The sequence below is a fragment of the Protopterus annectens genome, chromosome 3.part1, assembly GCF_019279795.1.
Source record: "Protopterus annectens isolate FY-2018-M chromosome 3.part1, PAN1.0, whole genome shotgun sequence".
Lineage (NCBI taxonomy): Eukaryota > Metazoa > Chordata > Ceratodontiformes > Protopteridae > Protopterus > Protopterus annectens.
In genome coordinates, this window is record NC_056732.1 from 226,433,052 (window position 1) to 226,459,515 (window position 26,464).

Here is a 26,464-nt window from a genome sequence, read left to right on the forward strand (position 1 = left end):
TCCTGCAGGAAGGCCTGTCCCAAACAAATAACTGGTTCCAGAATCATGGACTAAAACTAAATGCCAAAAAGTGCATTATCGTATTCTTTGGGAAATCGACTACTACAGGAAACTACAACATTGACAAAACACCAGTAAGAGTTGAACAGTAATTCAGGACTGAGAAACATATTGGGAAAGAAACCTATCATTTGACCAACATGTGTCCACTGTGGTAACCACGGTGGTAAGGAAGACTTTCTTTATTGCTCAGCTTATAAACAGATGGATAGCTTCTAGATCAAAACATGGCATTTTCCTTCTCTGCTCAGCCCTTATCAGGCCAATCGTAGAGTATAATGCCCTCTTTGAAATTTATCTGGCAAAGCACATGCAACAACTTGAATGCCCTCACTTGTTTATCACAAAGAGAAAACAGGGCCTAAAATACCTGCCCTACATGGACTGCCTTATAGCATTGTTACTACACTCAGTCTCTTTCCACCTACTGAGAGAGGATCTGCTCCTAGCATATAAGGTATCCTCTGACCCAATAGTCATGAAAGTACTGCACATGCACAAGTTAAATGGTACCAGAAATACTTGATCCAGGGTTCTGACCCTTTTCTGAAACATAAACAGAACAATATGGAGGGACAAGTACATTTCTTAGAGGCTACTACTTATCCAGAATAGACTTCAGCTACATCTAAAACAAAAGTCATTCCTGTCCCTATTCAATAGCAGTTTGGATCTCTGGAAGGGCATTGAGAAATTTATCCCAGGGCTACCCTTGTACCACAAATGGACTGGAGCAACATCTAAATCGCTCAGTAGGGTCCCTTATAAATTCTCTGTGGCATGACTAAAATGTCTCCTAGAAAAAGAAAAAAATACTAAATGCCTCAGTAAAACTGAGTGACTTATCAGTAGTTATCTAGCTATTTTGTAACAGTCAACAATGAGAAAAAATTCAGTGGAAATGGAAGCAAGCCTTATAGCTGATCTCATTGCAAGGTGTTAAGAGGTGCAATCAGCAGTTGACAGCAGTGCAGTATTGCAGTACCTGCATTCAGAAATGAATGTTGATGCTGTTTTTGTGGTCAGGACTGAAATTCTGAAGCACTTTGTCAGCGGTAATGTAACTGTAACAAGTAGTTTTAGGTCCTCATCTTGGAAGCTGGACCTTTTTTGTGCTCTTCGAAATAAATTGAAAGGCAATATATATATATATATATATATATATATATATATATATATATATATATATATATATACATACATACACACATACTAGATATGGCTCTGCATTAGACTACTCTTATTATTGTACTCCTGTCTGAAGACATCTCTTCTGCACTCTAAACATTTTCCTAAGGTACATCCTGCTGCAATATCTATTTTAACTGTTCTTGTGTTTTATTTACTGAATGCTAGAAGTAAAACACAACAAGTATTAATTACACAATTAGAAATGGTTTGTTTTCTAGTTCAGTGATAAACACTAGTTGTTGCAGTTGCTTGAGAAAGTCTGATCATTTTAAGACAATATAGTGACACAGTGTTCCTGTATTATTGATTGCTCATCATTTGTTGGTTACTTTAGTAAGTACTGTATAAAATGAATTGAATATTTCATAGAACTCTGATTTATACTCACAAAACTTAAAATATGTCCTCATTTCAGCCAAATAAGCTGACTCTACACTGAAGTTTTGCTTAAATAAGCACATCCTTCAATTTTGCAATGCAGAACTGAATGTATGAATGCATAACAGTCTTCCTTCTTAAGCAGCATTTTATCACTGTCAACCAGTGTCTTAACTGCCACAGTCACTGCAACTACAGCCTTACTGAGCACGTGCTTTTCACAGAGCGTGGTTAAATAGTAGTAATAATTTATCACACTCTTTGGCAGAGTGACCTAAAGTAGTTTTATTTAGGAACATATGAACTATACAATGCACACTACCATGAGGACCATAAGATGTCTAGCCACATGTACCTTTAAGCAGACATAATTAAAACATTGTGCATCCCTTTGTTAAGAGCTTACTAGCATCCACCTCTCAAATCAAGCAAGGCTGTATATAATAACCTTGCTGTTAATTTGTGTCTATCCATCCAATCATCAAGATTAGTCTTAAAGGTTGTCGAAAGAGTACTCTGATCTACAGTGTTAACCTATTCCATAGGTTGGGAATATGTTGAGTTAGAAACCTATCTCTCCGGCAAGTATTGTTTATTGTTAGTGTAGATGTAGGTCCCTAGTGTGTGTGTATCTGTAGAGCTACTGGTTTTACAAAGAAATAGGAGGTCAAATAGGATTTGTTTTTTCATGGCTCAAACAGCAAGACACAAGTCACCTCTAGTTTCCTGTAGGCTACTGAATATAAAGAGAATATAAAGAGAGTTGTGCCAACCTATCACACAGTTGAAGGATTTAAGACTTTTTAATTTTCTTGGTTAGGTATCTCTTGAGCATTTCCAGCTGAGCAATATGCATGGATTTATAAATACCAAATAAGACACTGCATTCGGTGATGGGTCTCAGAATGTAACAGGTCAGTGGTAGAAAGAATTTTTTTGGAACTTGAAGATCTGGGCCAGATAGCAATATTTCCTGACTACTGAAGAAACATGAAGATCAAATGATAGAGAGAGAGAGAGAGAGAGAGAGAGAGAGAGAGAGAATGCTACTACACTACACATTTGTGCCTTTGCTTGAGACCATTTTCAGCAGACCAGGTATATGCATATTCCAGCCTTTGGTGGAGCTGTTTAGTGTTAGTGGATGAGTGGATAACAGTAGCCAACTTGCAGTCACCAGGAAACAGTCAATCACACATCTGCGATACAGGACTCAAAGTCTACAAAATAAATGCCAAACAACAGAAGGCTCAGCACTGATCCCCTGCAGTACACCCATTAGTTATAGTTTTGCATTCAGTGAGGGTATTAGCAAGTTTCAAAACCTGGTATTTGTTGGATAACCAGTTTGCAATCCAACAGATAACATAGGGAGGTTACATTATGTCTGCCAAATGTTTAATAATACCAGCATGGGAAGAGTGTCATAAGCATTGCCCCAGTCAAGATAAGCAGCACTCCTTGAGTTGCCTTTATCCACAGTCTATGCAACATTTTCAAAGATGCTTACTAGTTTCATAAGACAGGACCTGCCCTTTATAAAATGACACTGACTGGGGTCTACATCAGATATGTTGCCTATGTCTGCCAAAAACAGTTTTGCTAAGATAAGTTACACGGATTTGCATGTAAGGTTGATAAGGCTGATGGGTCTACATTTACCTAGGTTTGTATAGAGGCCAGCCTTGTGTTGGGGAGCCAAAGGGGCTATTCTCCAGGTATCATACACAAACCCAGTGGATAGGCTGAGGTTGCATAGTTTAAGTAAAGGCTCAGATAGTCTATACTTGGTATTTATGAGAATGCAACCTGCTATGTTGTCTAGTCCCAAGGAAGTACTATTTTTAGTCATTGACAGAATTATGGGACATGCGCAAAGATGCTTTCAGGGGAAAGCAAATTTTCAGGGATACCGGGTGCACCAATGTGGTTAGGTGGGGTAAAGTTAGCATTAAATGTGCCTACTAATATACTGGCTATATACTTGGGAATGGAATTATGGATATTATTACAGATGAGCTCAGTTAATTTTCTGACATAAGTAGACAAAGATTTGTAGTATCCTTTGATATCTGTAGTGATTTTAGGATTACAGGTCTTGATTTACTCATATAAACACACAAATTAAGCCTATACTCAACATCAGAATGTATATATATCCCACTGTCCTTACTCTGCCATTTCACATTTCTCAATACTCCATTCTCTACATCTCTGCATGTACCTCACTGCCCTTACCCTGCCATTCCACATTTCCCAAAAACCTATTTTCTAAATCTCTGTATGTACCCCTCTGCACTTACTCTGTCATTCCACATTTCCCTATACTCCACTCTCTCCATCTCTGCATGTACCCCACTGCCCTTATTCTGCCATTCTACATTTTTGATACCCCATTCTCTACATCTCTGCATGTACCCATGTCCTTACTCTGCCCTTTCACATTTCCTGATACCCCATTCTCTACATCCTTACATCTTACACTATGCACTCTCTCTCTTATTTCCTAATTGCATTCTCTGCCTCTGATACTGTCCATTTTCACTTTTCTATTCTTTATTCTCTATTTGGTATGTTTGCCAAGTTAAGCCCCTCTCCTCTAAGCAGTTCTTTAAGGAGCAAATTGCTTAGCAGTTCTTTAACATATTTTATACCCATTCTTGATGTAAAATACATAAAGGAGATACTAAGGGCCTGAAATTCAGACCTTTAGCTTTCTGCCCATACCCCATACTGTATTTCCACATGTTCTAATGTGTACTATGCAATTAATTGTGTTTCCTACAGAAAGAGAAGGGCATAATGGGTTTCCTCTGTAAATGAAGCAGACACAAGCAACTCAAGGAATACAGGCTAAGAAAATTATAATTCTGTTTTTGTCTCTTTAGGCTGTACATAGCAAGTCTCAATAACAGACTTAAATACATCAGGTAGAAGAAAAATGCCTGACACACTTGTATACCTTGTTATAAGTGAAAAGATCTGCAGGAAGTTTAAAATCTAGCAAAACTAAAATTCTACTAAAGTGTCACCCTCAGTAGTTTCAGATTGTAGGGAAAATAGAAATATGCACCTCTGGTAATTACTAGTAAGAACTACATTTAAAGAATTATGACTTATTGCACATGGAAAATGAAGCAGATTAAAAATAAATATCTGTATATAACATCCCTGGTAGAATAATGCACTGAAGAGGTGCTAAATAAGGATATCAACAAAGGGGAAATACATTGGCAATGTCTACTAAAAGACTAAAAGCTGCTATTGTAAACATTGACAAAGCATTTGAAGAAAGGTACCAACAGAAAACAATTGTATTACTACAGTAGTAGTAGTTATAACTCAGTTAGTGAGCAATTATACTCAGTTATGGTCACAAAGGAATACAAACTCCCAACAAGCTAGAAGAAGCATTTAACTTTCTGTTTGGATTCAGCTTTATTGGCAATGCAAGGGCAAAACTAAAAATTCTGAAGGAAAATTACCTGTACTGCCCAATGACAAAACAATGATCTTTAAGTCAATTAGAAATTAAAAAAAAAAATACTGCATCTGAACAAAACTGCATTCCAGGCTCATTCATAAATAAAATTTGTTAGTTGGTTGGTTAATACATTTCTGTTGAATACTTTTATTTCTTTATGCTAGAAAGGTACTGAGAACACCCATGTAGGGAAATGTAATAAACATGATCTGGGCAGTGTTATCAATAAACTTCAGCATGTATGCTTAGAAATGTATTATCATTGTCTTTATTGAGGGTATCACATTATCTTCTGAAAGCTTACTCAACAATAACGTAACAAATATCAGATTATTTAAATTGAATCAAGAAAGTTGTATTTATACTTATTTTTTGCAGACTAGTATTTAGCAATCATACAACTGTCAGGCATACACATCAGCTGCTATGACAAAATAAAAAGTAAGAGTTAATGTGTTCTGCAGCAGGATTTTTTTAAAAGCTTTGTTCTTTAAGAGAATGCATATTCATATATATTCATAAAATTGAATATGTTATTACTGCAACACTAATAAAATCAGAGTATATCACAAGATATGTAACATAATATAAGAGGAATATTGAACAACTTAAGTATGAACTAAATGCACTTGACATAATATGAAACATCAATTTCCTGGAAGTGTACATGGTTTAATAGATGTTTTAGATACTTATTCAAGTTTCAGTGAACAAATGCGGGAAGGAATAACAGACACTGCTTGTGTATGTACATGGTTTAATAGATGTGTTAGACAGTTATTCAAGTTTCAGTGAACAAAAGTGAAAAGAATTAAAAGACAATACTTTTGACTTTATATTGTTTTTCCTTTTGAATTCTCTGCATTCAGTTATCCAATAATATAATATATACTTATACTCTCTCTCTCTCTCTGTATATATATATATATATATATATATATATATATATATATATATGGATTTCTATTCCAAGAACGAAAGTTCACAACTTCAAACTTGTAATAGGAAGCCTCACTTAAGCGACAGTTCACTTTAACGAAAGTGAACTTCCGCGAAAGTGCACTTCACCGAAAGTACTGCAGCACAGTGTAGGACATCACAAAACAAGCTATGTCCTCCACTATGGTGCGATAGTCACGGACCTTAGGGCTAGGGCACAGGTTAGGGTAAGGGATTAGTAAAGCTATCCCCTTACCCTAACCCATGCCCTAACCCTAAGGTTTGTGACTATCGCATCATAGTGGAGGACATTGCTATGTCCTTCACTATGCTGCAGTCATCACAGACCTTAGGGTTAGGGCATGGGTTAGGCCTGGTCATGGTAAAGGGATAGCCCTATGGGCTATCCCCTTACCATGAGCCATGCCCTAACCCTACGTTCCGTGAGTACTGCATGGAAGTTCAGTACAATGCCCGTTCATTGTACTGAACTTCGCGTAAGTGTTCTTGCAATTAAGTGCACTTTTGCTGCAGTGTGCATTCCATACACTATTTCGAAGTAGTGAACCTTCAATCTAGTGTATGTAATCCATATATATATATATATATATATATATATATATATATATATAAAACTGTTATGCTTATACACTTTCATTTCAGACCTTGAAAACTTATGCTGCCATTATGTTTCTTATCATTTACAAGCATTCTTTGATCAGTTTATAGGAATTTCATACATGATGACAAGTAAAATTTGCAGCTGCTTGAACCTGAAAAGGATAACTCACCCTTGTTGTTGCTTTACACCATTGCATCCTCAAGAGGTCTAATCAGATTACCTTTGAAAGTAACAGCACCATTTGTGTGTTGTAGTCCGTGAATTTTTTGCATGTCTTTTGGAATTTTTAAAGTTTTTTCACATGCTCATTCTCCAATATGTATAAATGATGAAAGGGTGGAGATGAAGGAGAAGGAATAAATTGAAGAACAGATGGAGGATAGAAGCCATGCGCATGTATGATAATAATAAATTACTGTTTTTTTTAGGTATCCATGTGCTGTTAGAGGTATAAAATAGTATCATGTCTGTATGCAGTTCATAACTTCTTGGGAGAGTATTTTACACATGGGGACAGCAATCAGGGCTTCAGTCTCTCTATCTGTCTTTTTCTCTCTCTTTCAATGTTCCCAGGACCTGAAATTAACATTTATCTGCTTTGTTTTGCCCATTCATAACTTGCAAGTTATGCCTTATGTTAATGTAACTTCTGTAATAAGAACTGCGGACCTTCATTCCTTTTACTAGATGTCATTTATTATTTTTTATAAGAAGTCTCTCTACATATAAATTTTAAGATTACCTTGCATACAGATGTTCACTTATCTAGTTAACTAGAGTTTCAGAACACGATACAAGGTGCTGATGAATCTGGATAAAACAGGGAATGTTAAATGCTGTGTTGCTAAGACTACAGTGTCCCAAAAGTACATTCAATTATTTTTGTTCTTCTTGCTCAAGAAGGGAAAAGTAAATGATCAGTATGATTAGTGTGTTTTATTGCTTGTAGCTATACATTAAACAGAGCAGTCTACAGTTCTATATACCAGTTATGAATTTAAAAGGATGGCACTTTTTTAATCATCCAGTACATTCTGCAGCCCTGATTTGGGAATGAAGAATTGAGAGAAATTAAAGGACTATGAAAATCTGAAGAGTACTTCTTGAAATGAGACAAGTAAGAAAGACACAGCCTTTATTTGGAGCTCTGATCTTTCAGAACATCTCCTTTTTCTCTTATATTACTGCTTCATAACTCATCTTATAATTTTGGCATATGGCTCAAACCAACATGGTAAGCTTTTAATTTCAGAACCTATGTGGTGGAATTTTGTTTGTAGTTTTTCATTAATGCCTATGTCAAAGATTATTTTTCAGACTTATATTCTAGGGTAGTGCATTAAGATTGACTTGTCTATAGAAGTCAGTTAACAAATACCTGTGCAGTTATTTGGATATTCTCTATGAAAATTATATTAAGCACAACACAGAAAATCTAAGATTTTTGTACTTCGTACAAGATCTAGATCTAAAGTTATTCAAAATAGCCATATTTCAGATCTGAAAAACTAAGTAAGAAATAAGGCTGAAGCATGGAAGAAACATAGGCACAAGAAAGTTCACCATGCAGCAAACTGTAAGAGGCTTACCTGTCATAGTCTTGGCAAATCTCTCCTACAGCTACCAAAGCTTTCAAATACTCATTAGGCTGGTAAGGATGAATATAGTGCAGAGAACAACTGTTTCTTGGGTCACCATTAGAAGCTGTAAAATCAATAGCTACCTGCAAAACAAATTAACAAGTTAAGTTCACACCTTCTTCATTAATGTACTATATTTTTGCAACTAGATTACTATGACAATTTTTCTGTTTTTTTTTTTTTCATAAAGAGGTAAACATTTTCATTACTCTGGCAACTATATAGCTGCCTTTTCCCACATTGATGATTTTGTGAGTAAAACTGGAAGTTTGAACACATCGTGATGTTAACATTTGCTGCTTAAAAGAGAGAGAGTGTGCTTTGAGGTGGCATAGTCTAGTAGCCTAAATTACTCTCTATTGGGCTTCCCTGTGAGACTAAATACACAATAAATTCAATGGTTTGCTAATACCATCCTCTTTCACTATCACCTAGCAACTCCTCTTCCTCACACCCACCTCCAAAAGTTGAGGAAAAGCTGAATGGAATGCTAACTTTTCTCACTTGATGAAACCCATCCTCATCAGACCCAGGCCTTCCCATCTAAGCTGAACCTACAACAGTCTAGTTCACTAGTGCTACAGACAGTTACATTGCTTTAGTAGGACAAATCTGGCTGATGTATGTTCTTTCAACAAAGATTCTCAGTCAGACATAATACTTTTAAATAAAATACATTTAAGTAGAACTTTCTATCAGAAAGCTAGTGGGAAATGATTGAAACAAGAAACCATCTATACCACAGAATAGTATAATCTTGCTTTGCATAAACTGAAACGTTTAATTCTTTTTAATAAGTAATCATCTAAAAATAAGATTTGCTTCTTTCTGTATTATAGTTCTATACTCAAACTGTCTGAAGCCTTGCCAATGATTTTTCTCAACAGAACTGGACAAAAATGTATTATGAAAATTTTTTTTGTTTTAGGTGTATTTTACCTCCATTCCTGACACTGTCTGCCAGGATTAAGTTGAAAACTGTAATATGACGGCTGTCATTCAGGCAGTCATGAAGGTAGATGGAACAAAAAAAAAAAGAATAGTAAATAATAAAAATATAATAACGCCACTGGCAGCCACTCCTCCTAAAGTCGCTCTCCTTCTTAGGTAGTAGGTCTGTAAAAAAAAATGAATGCTCAGTCTAATCAAACAAAAAAAAAAAATTTTTTACAGTCTATCCAATTTAAACCACTTTTTTCTTCAAAAAAAAGTTTTGAAAGCCACAGCAGGTAATTAAACAGTACATCAATGCAACGACACTTTTCAGTCCAAAAAATATACTGAAACTCCAAATAATGAAATAAATTCTATATATTGTATCCAAAAACAACGGTTAGCGCAAGATGCAAAAATGCTTTTTCAAACCAATACATTCCTTATGTAAGGTGTTTTGAAAAATGTATATAATATAAAAAAATATATTATATATATGTGTGTATGTGTATGTGTAAAACTGATTATAATAGTGAAGTAAATGCTAAAAATCTTCTATGTTTTATCTACCTTCTTTTTTTTTTTAACACAGGTTTAAGGGGACTTCTTCATTCAAGCCAGAAAACAGTGTGCCCTGGTTTTTATAATCCATTGGTTCTAAATTCTAACCTTGTAACACAGAAAAAAAAAACTATGTGGTACTATCTGTACATAAATATGTTTTGATAGTGCATTCACCGCTGAAGATTAATCTTTTAAAAAATTATAAGTTTTTTTATTAGTTGCTATATGTTAAATTTGTTTAAATATGTGTACAAAACTAATAGTATTTGATTAGCAAATCCATTGGCAATTTTTTAGTAGTTACATTTGTTATTTACCATAAACTTGTTTTACTGTAACTAAATGTTTTAATCTTAGCATTAAAGCATTCTTTTCTTGTTTTTAAGTTTTTCTTTGTTTCTAGTTTAAACTGGGTTGAAATTGATGAATCTGGAAAATCTCTAAGAATGTCTTCAGCCCAGTGTTTGTTTACTGATTGTCTGAGTAATTGTGAAGAGTATGTATAAGTGTATATGTATATCTAATTTCCTCAGAACCCATAATTGTATTATTTATTGGCCTTTATATTCAGATGCCTGTCACAAACAATGGGGTTGTAACTTTGTTCCTTGTCCTGTCCAATGGAATGTTTCATTGACTTCCTTGAACTATTACTTTCCTTATCTCTATTATTTTTCTAATTTACTCATCTCTTGTTCAAAAGTATGGAATATGTGAGTCTGGAAACCCTCAAAACTTTCTCCTCTTTTAAACCTTTTTAAATTTTAAAAATGGTGTGTGATGCTATCTCCTACTATACACTAAACTTTCTATATATCATTTTATTTTGTGTGCATCTTAAAATAACCACTGTGGTAAAGCCCCAAATTTGTATGTCCAAGAAAGAAATTTCATTCAAAGAATGCATGTAGTAAATTTAAGAAATGATGTTAAATTGATTGACCTCAACTCAAAAAGCTAATAATCCTATATATATCTCATAAAAAAAGAAGAGGTCACATCCACGAAATGCTTATAGAATAGAACATGCTTTAAACAAACAACATTACTTTCCACTAATTCTAACAATGCACATATAAAATCTATTTTAATATGAGTAAAGCCTGAATGTGAAATCATGTATTCATATACATAGGTACTTTGTGACCTCACTGACATTCTGACAATGAGAGCATTTGTAATAGACTAATACATGCTCAAGACAGGGAGACATGTGATCCAAATCACCATGGAGGCTCACTATGCCTTTCTCATGATAATACATGCTTCCACACATACACTTTGAAGGCTGTCACCACAAGGTGGATTAGTAAGCCTAATATCTATCTCCATGCCATATATCTCCTTCTCAGATGGACTGTGGCAGTACACAACTGGCTCCAGTCTAGTTTCCCATTTGGACTGGTACGTCCATCCTCCTCTTCAAGTTATGCACCTGAGTGTCTAATTGAACTTGAGTCACCTGGGACATTGTCAAGGCTTTAGATCTTAATGACACTGGATCTGGCTAGTTTTGCAAAAAAAAAAAAAAATCAGTATACATATAGCAAATTCCACAGGAAACTCAAAGTTGCAAGAAAGCATTGCAGCTTGAAGAGTTAAGAAGATCTTAAAATATGGACTTCTTAGAGTCAACAGGGCAACACCTGAAATATTCAGAAGTCTAACTATTCTGTCAATATGCATTATGGTAGAGCCTACATAACTGATTATTGGTTAGTAGTCTAAGACTGAGTGCAGGAGGATATGTATAGCTTGGGTCACAGACATCAGCTAACATTGCTTCAGTATGAGGGAAACCCTTTCTGTCATGTAGGATTTTGTAATTTACAACTACAACCCGTTTCACTAGCTTTTACATGCAGTCACTCAGGACAGGCTGCATAGATTCTAAGATAATGGGATAAAATACAAAGCTGGAAAAAAACAGAAACTTAATAATTTCATTATTCTACTCATTTATTAATTTGTTTCATTCATTCCTTTTTGTTGAGTGAGAATGGAAAGATTTCTCCAAGGCAACAGCTCTTTTAAAGAAGTAAGCAAGGAAACTACCTGTGCAGAGAAGCCTTAAAATCAATACTTTAAAAGCCACATGCATTAATCACACTGGTAAATATTAAATCATAACTATGCATGTCTGTGACATTTGATATGAGAAGGAGCTGCATAAAAACAGACAGAAAATAACTTAGCTTGACAATGTTTCAGTCATAAAATTGGACATATTTACGACAGCAACATGTTTTGTTGTGAAAGATTCTGGATGAAACAGCTCTTAATTGGTTGATGTGTAACTTGAGCATGGGCATAATAATACAAACTATAGTTAGATGTAGATAACTGGTGCATGCTGTATGGAACTTAACACTGAATAATTCATTCAGATTGTATGGATAAAAATTAATAAATATGATAGTATACCTAAGACTGTTGTAACTAACAGTTAAGTAGTTCTAGAATGCTAGTCACACCTAGTGTGTGTGCTAATCTTTAGTGATAAATTACTAATAAGCTACATACATAATTTAGTAGCTAATAGTGATTAATAGAATCTTGTAAAAGCTATATTGCTATTAATTCATAAGCTTGATATGCATATATTATTTGAAAATTACCATGGTTCACCACTACTATTATAGACTTCAATTTTTCTCAGACAATATGAATGGTACAACAAGACAAAATCATCTACAAATTAGATCAGGAATATTTTCCTACAATTTTGACATGTCGCCCATGTGATGCCCATGCACTGGCCCAGTAATCAAGGAGCCTCAATCCTCACCACTAGCACAAGTGAGGGGTGTCCACATTGGGAGGATAACAAGTACACACACAGTAAAGTACAATTTCCCTTAAGAGCACACAGAGATTACAGTCAGTCTGTGGCTGGTTTCTCCCTTTCCTTCCAGATCCCCACTGGCAAAGCTATAGGGTACAGATCTCAGTCGAGTGGTCAAGCCAAAACATCCAGCACCCTCTCTGGCCAACCAGTGCTTCATGTCCCTGCCCAAGTAGCTGACACACACACACACATTTTGAGATATAAATTATATACAAACACACAAACACTCCAGAGGAAGGTTGGCACAGATTCTCCAACTATGCCCCCTTCTGCCCAGACTATAAGGTAGTACCAGCTGCCACCAACCATCCGTATTAGCTACTATAAAAGGTGTCCATTTCTACTGTGCAATGTTATTATTATTATCCAATTGGTAAATGTGACTAAGACTTGAAGGCTATTTAGGAGTGGCCTATATAGTGTCACCAAATACATGCAAGTACTCTTAAGAGCTTAAATATCTCTACACACAAACCAGACACAGTTAAAAGATTTAAAATATTTAATAATAAATAATAAAAACACAATACACTACTCGTCAATTCAACAGTGATAGCAGAGAGTTCAGAAATAACAGGAAAATACTTTAAAACCATATTGTAGGACAGTCTGACATAAATATAGAAAACAGCTAGACTAATCTGGCTATATTTCTATCTATCTCTAAGAGAAACACTAAGATCTGAATAACTTTACTTACAGATCAAAGCAAGTGCTGGGGAGTTGTTGTCAGATCCAGAGCAAAATACAAAATGCTATCCTTACTTTCTGAGATAGCCCTTAAATTGATAATACACATTATTGCTGAGTCATTTTCGATTACATCATTCTTGTTACTTCTCCTTAAGTTTCTCAGGCTCACAGAACTTAAAAATTTTAACATTTCGCTTTTTATCTGCACCTGCCAGGAAGCCACAGCAATAAAAGACACTTTACATGTAAACCTAGTAATTATCTATGTCTTAAAACAATAGAAAGAATTTCTAGCTGCAGAGATCCTGTCTCTGAGCTTGAAATCAAACAGTCGTAAAATCCTTTGCTTATCAACTTTCTTCCAGCAGGGTGCACTGTGGTTACATTTTTGAAGCTCAGAACATACACAGTTTTCTTACATTTGTCACACAAGCCTGTGGATCATATTAATATTTACAAGGACATATAATTATTTACAAAATTATATCTAGCTAGGCAGGCATCCATCACAACCCCTGAACATACTTTGGTATTATGATGGCTTAATATTTAAGGTTTCTGTTTCATAGCACCAAGGTCCAGGTTTTCCATCCAGTTGTCTACTCCTTGCCTCTGTGGAATATTACTGAGATTTCTAGATCTTCTTCACTTTGGTTTTAAAATGTCTTGCAAAAGACCACACTCAAGGTAGATTCAGCTTTACAGAAGCAAATTATTTTGTTTATTCATTAACTACTGGGCAAACCAACATAAATAAAATGTGATATTCTGATATTACTTAGCTAAGGTTATCAAATCTAGAGTTTTTATAGGTTTACCCTACTATGGCAACATGTGAAACTATAATTAATATATAATTTTCTTGCATGAGTGCAGTTTACACTAACTTTAAAGATATGTTGCCAACTTCCCACTTCCCACACAGTAAGTTACTAGAGAAAAGCTTGCACTTTTGACATTTAAAGTAACCCCGATAGAAAACAGCTGTCAAAGATAGATGTAAAATCTGCAGATTATGCCAAATAAATGGAAATGTATTTATCCATTTAATCGTGTGGCATTTCATTTTGCCATTTTAAAGTGAAAATGATTAATATGTCAGGGGATTTTAAGCCTCCAGATATCCTCTGAAAATGGATTTTGGACTCGGTGAGCAGATGCAAGCAAAGTTCAAGTAAGTAAATAAATAAGTAAGTAAAACAGATTAAGTGATAATTGAAATGTATTAATGACAACATGCATTTACTCTGTTTGGCATTTTATTTGGTTATTTTATGTGAAAATGATTAATATGTCAGGAGAATTTAAGCCCCCACATATCCTCTAAAAATGGGCCATGGGCTTGGTATGAAACATGTAAACAAATTTCAAGTAAGTAAATAAATAAGTAAAACAGATAAGTGGCAAAACTTTATTTTCTTCAGAAAACAAAATGCTGAGTACTGATTTGCACAGTCAAACAATACCATTACGAAAAACAATTTTATAAACAGATTAATAGCCCAGCATGCAGAATTGTAAAAGAAATGCAGAGACATCGTGGAGCCCTTCAGGCATGTTACAAATGGAAGAACGACTCTGGCATTGAGTGAAATCCTGCCTTCAGCAATGATGATGCCAAGATACAAGGAAAAGATGATTGATTTCACCAAATGGCTTAGTAACTGTTGTCATATAAGTGGGATCCAGTATATGTTAATATAGGATGAACTGCTACATAGCCCTCCTTGCTCTGCCAAGGGTGGCTTGTATCTCACATTTCAATGTTTCTACATGCTGGCTAAAGCTTTTGCTCCATCCATACTGCCTTTGTTAGGTACAGTCCAATTAATAGATCTTCCTAAATAAATATAGAAAAAAAAGCCCAGGACAATATCAATACTAGGAGTCTAAAGAAGAAAACTGGCTGACCTTGACACCCTCCATCATTTAGAGCACATTCATGTGCACATTATTACTGAAACTTGAAAGTACCCCTCCATACCAGGGATTTACCTGTACTTTTAGACCCAATGGAAACTGTGGTGGAATATTTAGATTTATTAAGGGCACATTAACTCAAAGTAGATTCCATGGCACCCACAAACAGAATTTACTGAGATTCAACTCAATCTAAATAAAACCAGGTATTAGATCATAACGTTATAGGACTCCATTGATGACCCCTGAAAACCATATCCATTTCTTAAATCCATTGGATGAATTCCATATATTCACAAATTTCATCATCCTTGAAGACTTTAACTACTCATTGGTAACTTGAAGACCTGTAGATTAAATGTAGGCTGTGCAACAAAATTCCTTGATTTATTAAACAAGAATTCCATAGATCAAATAATCAAAGATCCCAAAAGAGGACAACATATTCTTGAACTGGTCCTTACAAATATGACAGCTATATGCACTTTTCCACTGGTATACCATTGCCCAGTCAGATATGACCATAAATTGCTAACCTTCTCTTTTGAAATCCCTAAACCAGAAGATGAAAGTATCACACTATTCTAAGACTTCAAATGTAAAAACTTCCTACAGATTTATGAAGAAAGTCTAAGTTCAGGGTATAAGTGTACCCCAAAATGTTGACAAGGCTAGTAGTTATGCAAATTAATTCTATTATGTCCTAGAGAACTGTATAGATCTGTCAGTCTCTGCCAAAACTAAACAAAAATTGAGGGGATAGAGCAAACCACCCTGGTATTCTACATGCATGAATAAACAATGCAATATGAGGAAAAGCTCATCAGATTATATAGCAAAACTAAAGACCCAGACATTAAGATAAAAATCAAAAGTTTTTCCAATGTACTGAAAAATACAATCAGGAAAACTAAGGCTTCCCTTAAACTTAGGCTGACATTGGAAGCTGAGGATAATTCAAATTCTTCTTTACTTATATCAGGAAGTTTTGAGGTGACATCCAGTATTGCTCTGAACATAATCAAAATAACACTAGCTGATCCAGTGAACATCACACATATAAATGCAAACAATTTTAGTGCCAATGTTACCCTAAAGGCATCTATATAAAATCCACATAAGCCTAAGTATCACAATCCACTATCATTACAAAAGAACCCTTATAAAACTACTTACAAAACAAACAAACAAAAAAAAAACAATACATCCTCAGCAGGACCTGATAACAAACCAGGCAACCTGCATTAAACATGTGGAGGTGGGCCCACTCTTATATTTATTCAGCTTGAGCTTATCCACTGGCCTTGTCCCTGACATTTGGTGCACAGCAGTTGTAATGCATCTTTACAAGGTGGCCCCACCATGGGCTCTGGCAATTACAGACCAATCAGCCTGTTGAACCTTATTTGCAAGATCATGGAAGGGATCGTAGCAGACATGGTAAATACCTTACAAAAAAACTTAATACTTGACCTCCAGCAACTGGGCTTTTTACAGATAGATCCTGTCTAATGAGTCTTGTAACACAGCATACTTTGACATTACCACAGCAATTCATACTATACCACATGCCAACATTATTTACAAGCTAAATGAATGTTAAATTCATCCCTGCATAATTAAATGGATAGCTAACTTGCTGAGGGACAGAACCCACATTGTGAAGGTGGCAGGTGCATCCTCATGGAGCATTAAAGTAACCAGTGGGATAGCACAAGGTTCTATGCCATAGCCTCTCCTATTTGATATATACTTCTCTGATCTCCAAATTAAAAAAAAAAACAAACAACGAGAAGTTTGGCTAAACTTTTCTGATGACTGTAAACTGGGTGTTACACTTAAATCCAAGTCTGATGTGCAGAGGCTACAAAATGGACGTATGCATGTTAATAGCTGTTGCAGTGAGAACAGATCAAAACTATTGCTAGAAAATGCAATATCATTGCATTTGGCAAACAAACCCTTGACCCAAATATAGTATGGAAAACACCCCACTCCAAAACAAAATGCTGTGAGAGACCTTGAAACATGTGTAGATAACTCCTTCTCCTTTGATCATCATGTTGCAGTAGTGCTCAGGAAATCAGGACCGGCCTTAGCCAAAATGGCGCCCTAGGCAAAGTAGTGCTCAGGTGCCCCCTTAAGCTCCACCCATACCACACTCATGAAACACCCCTATTTGAGCCACGCCCACTGGGTCATTCCCCAATAAAGCCACTCCAGTCATTTCCTTAAATTATTTAAATGCATAGGAAGAAAAAGATACCTTATAATGTAGTTATACTGCAGCTACCTTTGCATATGTATTTTCTACTTTAAATACAAGAGCCAGATCATGGTCAAATAGGGTTCTAGGAAGGGTACTAGACCACTACCCCATAGCAGCCCCTCCTGCAGCAACCCCCAGCAGCAGCCCCCTCCTCAGCCATTCCAGTGTTCCATTATTTGGTTATCTCACCAGTTACCATGCATATGTTCTATTTGCTTCTACAGTGATTACAGATATTGAAACAAAATAGCACAAACACAGATAGCCACTTGCTAAACAATACAGTTTGACAATAAAAACAGACTTAGCATGAGCAGTAAACTTGTCTGCCCTTGAAACTCTCATTCATTGAAATGGCAAAACTCATATTCATTGAAACAGCATGAAAACCCACATTCATAGAAATTGAAAACCCACATTCATAGAAATGCATATGGTTGACGGAGAATTAAGTTTACCTTTGGGCTGTTTTCAAAACAGACTCCTTGCACACATTTTTTAGGGACATTCATACATGTATTTATTCTTTAATTCACTTTCCTGATTGTATTGAATTATATTCCTTGTATAATACATTACCACTTGTTAGAATATGGCTTGTACTTGATCATTATCTTATCTCTTTACAACTTCAAACAGCACATTTATTTTCGACAAACACAGCAGGTGTCTCATCTTGGTCAAACATAACTACATTTGATTGAGTTCCTATGTTCAAATAACCACTTTGGAGTTTCTGCATTTTCCAGTATGATATTAGAAGAATCTCAATACTCACAGGTACATCAGCTCCAAAATTAAATTTAAAAGGCTTTAACAGAATATTTTCTATCAAACAAGAACTGTGGCAACTTGTCTTAACTATGTCTATCAAGTCCCATAGCCTTAGTTTTAATTTAGCAAAGAAAACTCTGTATATCTACTTTAAAATGGGAGTTATCACTTTCCTGCATAAATTGTGCAACTACTAAATAATCATGTTAATACTGTTATATATCATGGCCAAATGAATTACATAAGCATCCAATGTTTTGTATGTAACAGGTTTAATTTCAATAACCAAAGCATGAAATGTAATCAGTATTTTCTCTCTCTTTATATATATATATATGTGGGTGTGTGTGTGTGTGTGTGTGTGTGTGTGTGTGTGTGTGTGTGTGTGTGTGTGTGTGTGTCTGTGTGTATTGCAAAATAGTGTTGCTGGGTCTTACTAACATTTAACAAAATTTAAGAAAATGATGTAGGCAGCAAGCTAAATCAATTAGTAACATCTAATTTGTGTTGTCTAAAACAAGAGGTTTCAGCGCTGCATATTCACAGAAGTTGGATTACTGGAGAAGAGAACTGATTACCTGAAATAATGATCCTAGGTGGTATACCTGAAGTAAAGGAAAACATTTGTTGAATAACTGTAGAGAGATCAGGACATCTTCCTAAAAAGGGAATACAGCAGAGCCTCAGAAGAAGAGATACTGACAGAGCACCTATATGCGGTAGGTATAATTCCTGACACTTAACTGAAGTAGAAGGAATTACTTGGCTTTTAACCTAGAGTGACAGCCCTAATTTTATGCGGAGTAATGAATGGTACTACAGCTTGGTCATTTGGTGCCCTGTGCAGCTGCCTAGAATGGTGACCACTCAACTCAAAGTGGTGGACCAACTGCACTCCTGTAATTGAAACAAACCATTTTCTACAAATGTAGCAGGCTGATGCTGGGGAGGGCGCATTGTAGTCTTTAGGGCAGCGGCGGTGAAATTTAAAAAAAAAAAAAAAAGAAACGGGACGTTGTTGTCTGTTCTGCTTTTCCAGGTTAGGGGTCCTCACAATTCACAACAGAACTCCGCTCTGTAAATTGCGCCTTGGCATTCAGAGAGTTAGAGACCCCTAACCTGAAAGCAGAACAGACAACAACGCTTTTTTATCGCCGCTGCCTAAAGACTTAGTTAGCCCTCCCCAGCATCAGAATGCTGGGGAGGCCGCAATTGTAGTCTTTAGGGCAGCGGTGGTGAAAAAAAAAAAAAAAAAGAAACGTTGTTGTCTGTTCGGCTTCCAGGTTAGGGGTCCTCACAACAGAACTCCGCTCTGTAAATTGCGCCCTTCTGATGCTGTGGAGGGCGCAATTGTAGTCTTTAGGGCAGCGGTGGTGAGAAATAAAAAAAAAAAAAGAAACGTTGTTGTCTGTTCGGCTTTTCCAGGTAGGTGTTGCACTTGTCACAACACAGAACTCCGATCCGTGAATTGCGCCCTTTTGAGGCCGGCCTGCACGGCGCCCTGGGCGGTCGCCTAGTTTGCCTATGCCTAAGGCCGGCCATGCAGAAAATCCTTCTAACTGGCACAGCTTATCACAAAGGGTATTTCCTCTAGATTCAAAGAGGTCTTTATCAGAAACAGATCCAGCACAAAGTGACCTAGGCTGGTGGACTCTGTACCCTGATGCACTAGGCTTTGGTATAAAGGGAGCCAGCTGACTCCATGATATCAATTTTTGTTGCTCCTAGAAGGTATGAGGCTAATAGGTGACCCTAAAGTAAGGGGAAAAATAGGAGGAAATGGTGTCTGAAGGGTCCCCCTGGATAGGGTCCTCTGGCAGGGGAGGACAGGAAAGCAAGCTGTTACTGCAAGGAGAATAAGGAGGTGGAGGGAGGGAAAGGAGACTGCAACAGTGAATATACTCAAACATGACAAGTGTACACAACTGTACTAATTATTTGTGTTTCACTGTTGCAGTTCTGTCTTATGGGATGATTCCCAAAGCTGTGAAGAGGGTGGAAGGAGTATTAAGGAGAAGACAGGATGCCCTGCAAAATGGCAGTGGAAAACCCTACTCTGGACTTGGAGAAGGTTGGCTGGTAGTATTGTTTGGTAAAGGTATGCACAGATGACCATGTAGTTGCTTCCAAAATGTCATTGGTAGGTAAACTCCCTTTAGGAAAACTGTGGAGCTAGAAGTGGCCCTAGCAGCATGTGTCCTAACAAATTGAAGTTTTTTTTTGCCATTGTAGGTGTAACAAAAGGAAATGCATTGGGAGAGCCACTTGGAAATAGCATGTTTGGAGACTGGTTTACCTTTAGATCCCAAGGCAAAGACGACAAACAGTTGTTCTGTTTTTCTGACAGCTTTAGTTCTGTCAAGGAAGTAGCAAAGCTGCCTGTCCACATCTAATAAATGAAGGATTCGTTCTCCCTGGTTTGTGGCTTAGAGAAAAAAGTAGGCAAGTGTATGGCCTGGTTCAGGGAAGCATCTGTGATCACCTTGGGCATAAAGGAAGGGTTAGTTCTGAGTGAAATTCTTTCAGGGTGGAATATAAGAAATGGTTCCACTGCCATGAGGGCTTGCAGCTCAGACAGCCTTCCAGGTGAGGTGATGCCAGTAAGAGGGCAGTCTTTCACATTAAGAATTTTATTTCAGTGGAAGCAGCTGGTTCAAAGAGGGGTAAGATCAATTTTTCTAGAAAAAAACTTGAGTTCCCAAGGAGGCCTGACATGAAGTACTCCCCTAAGGAATTGTTTCATTACGGGGTGGGAGAAGACAAGAGGAAGATTAGGAATGTGGGCTGAAATGGTAGAGGCTTGTATCTTAATGCATGAGAAGGAAAGGCCTTTATCCACCAAGATAGCCAGGTAGTCTAAGATGGCTGCAATGTTGGCTGAGACAGGGTTGAGGGCTTTCTCCTGATACTAAATGGAGAATCTTTTCCTCTTAGCAGAGTAGTTTTTTTCTAGTACTGGGTCTTCTAAACTCATTGAGTATATGAAGCACCTGGCTACACAGGGGAAGCTCAGGATAGGAGTTTGTTTAATTATCCAGGCTGAGAGTTTGAGAGTCTGCAGGTTGGGGTGCAGGAGTTTCCCCTTTGCCTGAGTCAGCACATCTACTCTCTGGGGTAGCTGCCATGGTTTTTCATTGGTCAGAGTCATTAGCAGAGGGCACCAATGTTGCCTGGGGCAGTCTGGGTCTATCAGGATGACCCTTGGTCCTTCTTCCCTGATTTTTAGAAGGACTCTTGGAAGGAGAGGCAGGGGAGGGAATGCATAGAGGAACAGATAGTTTCAGGGGAATGAGAAGGCATCTGTCCATCGGGCAGTGTGAAGTTTGTTCCTGGAACAGAATATTTTTAGCTGAGTATTTTTGTTGGTGGCAAAGAGGTCTATTTGAGTGGACCCCCATTTCTGGGCTATGCTGAGAAAAGTTTCCTGATGCAGCTGCCACTCATGGGGATCCATCGGGTGTCTGCTGAGATGGTCCACTAAAGGGTTCTGAGCCCCAAGAAGGTACTGAACTATCAGATGAAACCCCAGATCTGCACTGTCAGATGGCAAAGAGGGTAGGTGTGGGTGCCCCCTTGTTTGTTTACGTGCCATATGACTTTTGTGTTTTCCGTTTCGATAAGTAGGACCACTGGTTTCCAGTGATCTTGGAAGGCCACCAAGCCCTTCTGTACTGTCATCACTTCCTTCCAGTTTATGTCGTTGTGCCTGAACTGTTTTGCCCCATTTGCCCTGAGATAGGAGGTGCTGGAAATGGGCTCCCCTTGGCTATGTCTGATATATCCATTGTTAAGGTTTGGTCCTGAGGGATGAACCTGAAGGGGGAGACCCTGGTTATGTGTACGTGCTCATACCTACAATGCCAGTTCCTCCCTGAGGCAGGGAATTAGCTGAATTTCTGTCTCTATGGACTGTGAATGTTGGCACCAGGTGCTGTTGAGGTACCACTGAAGTGTCCTCATGTGAAGCCAGGCCAAAGGGACCATTAGTATGCAAGATGCCATATAGCTCAGTGCTCTGAGGAATTCCCTGGCTGATAGGCATTATCTCTTTATAATGACCTGGAAATATTGGCTCAGAAAGGCAGCCTTGTCTGGAGGGAGAAATGCCTCTTGGAGGGAGAAATCCAGTAGAGCCCCAAGGAAAACTATCCTGGTGGTAGGTTTTGTGTTGGATTTTTTGAGGTTTATGGTGAACCCTAGGGAGAAGAGTATGACCTGGGTGAAAGCCAGACCCTTGAGGAGCTTTGACTGATTTGTGGCTTATATGAGGCAGTCATCCAGGTAAGGGCAAATCTGAATGCCTCTCATTCTACAGAAGGCAATCACAGGGGCCAAATACTTTGTGAAGACCCTGGCAGCAGTAGACAAGCCAAAGGGAAGAGCAGAGAATTGAAAGTGATTTGTACCTGCTCTGAAGCATAGAAAACTTCTGAAAGATTCTTCTATAGGAGAGTGTAGGTAGGCATCTTTCAGGTCCACATTAACCATTAGAGCCTGACAGGTGATCATGGAGAGCATTTGAAGAGTAAGCGTTTTGAACTTTGGAACTAAGAGAGACTGATTGAGGATGGACAGATCCAGGATAGAGCACCAGAAGTCTTCTTTCCTGAAGACCAGGAATAGCCTGGAATAAAACCCTTTTCCTTCCTGGTGGTTTGGTACTGATTCCACGGAGCCCTGGCAGCACAGATTTTGGATCTGAGAAATAGCCTCTGCCCTTTGATTTTGTGGTACATTAGGGAGGCCTGAGAATTTAATGGCTCTTTAAAAGTGAGCCTGTAGCTGTTTGAAATAGCTTCCAGCACCCACCTGTTGGAGGTGATAAGGGCCCACTTCTCCTTAAACAGGGAAAGACTTCCGCCGAGTCATCCTCCTCCCTTTCCTGGGGTTAGGGATTGGAAGTGGGTGGGGGATGGGTGGGGGCTGAGTCATTGCTGATCTCTGATAGGGCCCTATGGCCTCGAACTCCCCAGTCTGGGTGTTCCTGATGACCACTGCCTTGCTTTTTGATATTGTTACTGCTGTCTATGAAGCCTTTCTCTTCACATTTTTATCTGACTTGGTTTAGACTGTAAGGGAAAGGCCAGTGCTTAGTGGGGAAAATTCCTACTAAATCTGGGTTGCTGGACTTGAAGTAAGTCTTTAACCATATGCATGCTTTTAGCTTTATCCTCCAGCTTTTTTAAAACAAACTCAGCCTTAGGTCCAAAGACAGATTCTTTATCCAGGGATGCATCTAGTCGTTTATATTTGACTTTTTCTGGTAATGGTTGCTCTCTAAGCTAAGTGTGTCTTCTGATAACAGAACCACAGACAGCAGCTCGGGTAGATCCCTGCATCATACCTGCAGTGCAAGGAGTGTTTAGTAACTTGGGCACTGGAATGGCAGAGATTGAACAGTTCCTTGGAGGCTTTCTTGTCCTCCAGGGAGAATATTTTTTCCTCATATTTTCCAAGATACTTTGCTAGTATTTAAACATATGGAGTCAGCTGAGGGCCCTCATGGCCAGGGTATAGGAAATGTAAACTTTCTTTTCAAATCTGTCAAGGGCCCTGCTTTTTTTGTCTGTAGGTAGTGGGTTTTTAGAGGTACTAGCCTTAACTGCTTTGAGTCCAGGAGTGACAACCTCTGGGTCAGCAGTGGAACTCCTGTAAAGGAATTTATATCAGTCCAGTACCCTGTCAAACCTGTCTGGATTTCGAGGAGCTAGTGGAAGTGAGTCTGGGTTGAGAGATGATTCCATAAAAACATCCTCTACTACCTCCAACAGTGCAGGAATAGCCAAGGGTTTGTGCTGTGGGAGATCCAGGAACTTCTTGAACCTATTTTTGATTGGGGGTATTCCTGTGCCCACCACTGGAAAAGTTGTTTCATGGCATGCAGAGTTTCTTCAAAGGTAATGTCCTTAGAAAGTGAAGCAGAAAGTAAAGCCTCTTCTGAGTCTGAATTCTCAAAGGAAGTAAGGAGGGGTTCATCTTCCTGGACAGAGTCCTCCTGATCAGAGTCCTCATCTGAATCAGGGGGTTCTGAAAGGGGCTCAAGAGTAGGATCTCTCTTCCTTTTTCCTGATGAAAATTTAGGGGGAAATTGGCTGCCCCTGAGCAGAGAAATAAGGTCCTCGGCCAGCCTGACTAAGTCCTGTTGGTAACCGGTGGAACAGGAGCTGGTAGTCCTAGACACAGGCCCTGAGGTTGAGCTCTTCTTGGGTGTAGCTTTTACCTTGGGCCTGTGTGCATCGGCTAGTTTGACGTCAGTCTCTCAAAAGGAAGAAATGGTTGCTGGCAGATGCCCAGAGGTAGCATTGTCAGTTGTGGATCATTTGCCAGAAGCCAAAGCTTGCAGAGTGAATCCAGACCTGACCAATGAGTAGTAAGCCATGGCCTGCACTGACATTGAGGGATCCGACAACATGTCGGACAACAAACGGGTCTCAACAGAGGCCTGTGCCACCACCTCACTCATAGAAGGGAACTGTGAAAGCACTTCACCTTCCTCTGCAGTGATAAGCCTTGGGGGACTACCGGACAGAGAACCAGTGTTGTCCGAGGTCCTAAGTTTGGGTCTTTTTTCCTTCTTTCCCTTAGGAAGCTCAATCTCAGGACAAGTGATGGAAGCCATTGCACAATTTAAAGCGGATTGCTGACTAAGGTGCATTGGCAAAATTTCATCCCTATGCCTTATAGTTTTGGTATTGAAACAGTTGCACAGACGGCTGCCCAATTGTTAAGGTTAAGGTGTTATGTTTAATAGCACAACAAGGGGGGTCTCGACAAGGGAAGATAATTGGCTTTAAATTAAAATGGCTTGCAAGGGCAATTAGCCTAGTACTAACCTATGAAGATTACCTATGAATTAGAGACATGATAGTTTGGGCCTAAGCATGTGACACACAAAGTATAAAAGTCTCTGTGTGAGATTTGTTTTCCACAGTGGAGACAGTTGTTAACTTTATCTGACATGAAAGAAAAACAGTTCCCAATGGGATACTTAGCTTTTAGAAGATTTCTCACTCCCATATAGACCAACCGATGCACTCAATACTGCTTCAGGCTCCAAAGGCAAGAAAGACTAATGTTACAGTGTTGCTTGGCTCCCTTTATACCTAAACATACTAACATCAATATTCAGCATCCACCAGCCTTAGGAGAAGGGAATTTTTTACTCTGGAAGTCAGGCCAACAAAGGGCTTCTAAAGCAGGAAGTCTCATAAGTCAAGACTGAAGCAATGAAACACAAACAATCTACCTGTTATAATGTGCAACAAATGGGCAAAATGTGGAACACTTAATAACAGCTTACTAACTATTACAACTAGAAAGCTAACTGGATGGTTAAAATGTTTTACTTTATACTTTTATAGGTTAGTACTAGGCTAACTGCCCTTGTGATTCATTTTAAGCCTAGCCATTTATGCCTTGTGAGATTCAAACACTGTACCTTGTGTTTGTAAGGCAAACAGCTTAACCATTAGGCCACCCTCCCAACTTTGAAAGAGATCTTTTGATGAATGAACATAAATCAGCATTATTTATCATGGAAACCACTTAAAAAAACTTTCCCAACACTGAATAGGTGACAGATGCTTTCAGTGTGGAATTGTGAGGAACATGTACTTTTTAAGGCTAAAAATATAATGAGGTATACTTGAGAGGTGTGTGTGTGTGTGTGTGTGTGTGTGTGTGTCTATACATACATACATACCTGGTTCTTGCATTCTGCAGTAATTATGGTGTAAAGGAAGGAATTGATTACAGTAAACAGAAATATCATCATAAAGACCATGTTCTTTGAGGACAATCCTTGGTTTCCTTGTTCTGTTAATTGTTGACAGTTAATTTATTATCTGGTTGTGAATAAACATGAAGGCATGAAGTTTACAAGTTTATTCTTAATATTTTAAATAATCAATTTTTAATTTAGCTTGATTTTTTTTAGGCACACAGGTCTGAAATGCGTTGTTGGGCTTTAACAGTCCATCTGGTACTGACAGCACATGAGTATGAGCTGCTTCCTTAGTACAGGGTTTGAGTCCCCAGTTTTCATTTGTCTACCATGTGACTCTCACCAAGTCTTTTCACCAAACAGTGCTCCTGGGCTGCCCCTGTAAAGGAACACTTGCAGCCAGTGGGTTGCCCCAAGCTGTTAGCA

The 26,464-nt window shown here is 38.0% G+C and overlaps 1 protein-coding gene across 1 annotated transcript in view; it reads right to left on the reverse strand.

Moving 5' to 3' along the window:
• The window catches only part of LOC122797654 (copine-4-like), a 1,365,845-nt gene that overhangs the window by 40,548 nt on the left and 1,298,833 nt on the right, over positions 1-26,464 (reverse strand). Inside the window, exon 10 of the mRNA XM_044066195.1 lies at positions 8,264-8,397. Within this exon, the coding sequence (XP_043922130.1) occupies positions 8,264-8,397 (134 nt within the window). The remainder of the gene's footprint in view (positions 1-8,263; positions 8,398-26,464) is intronic.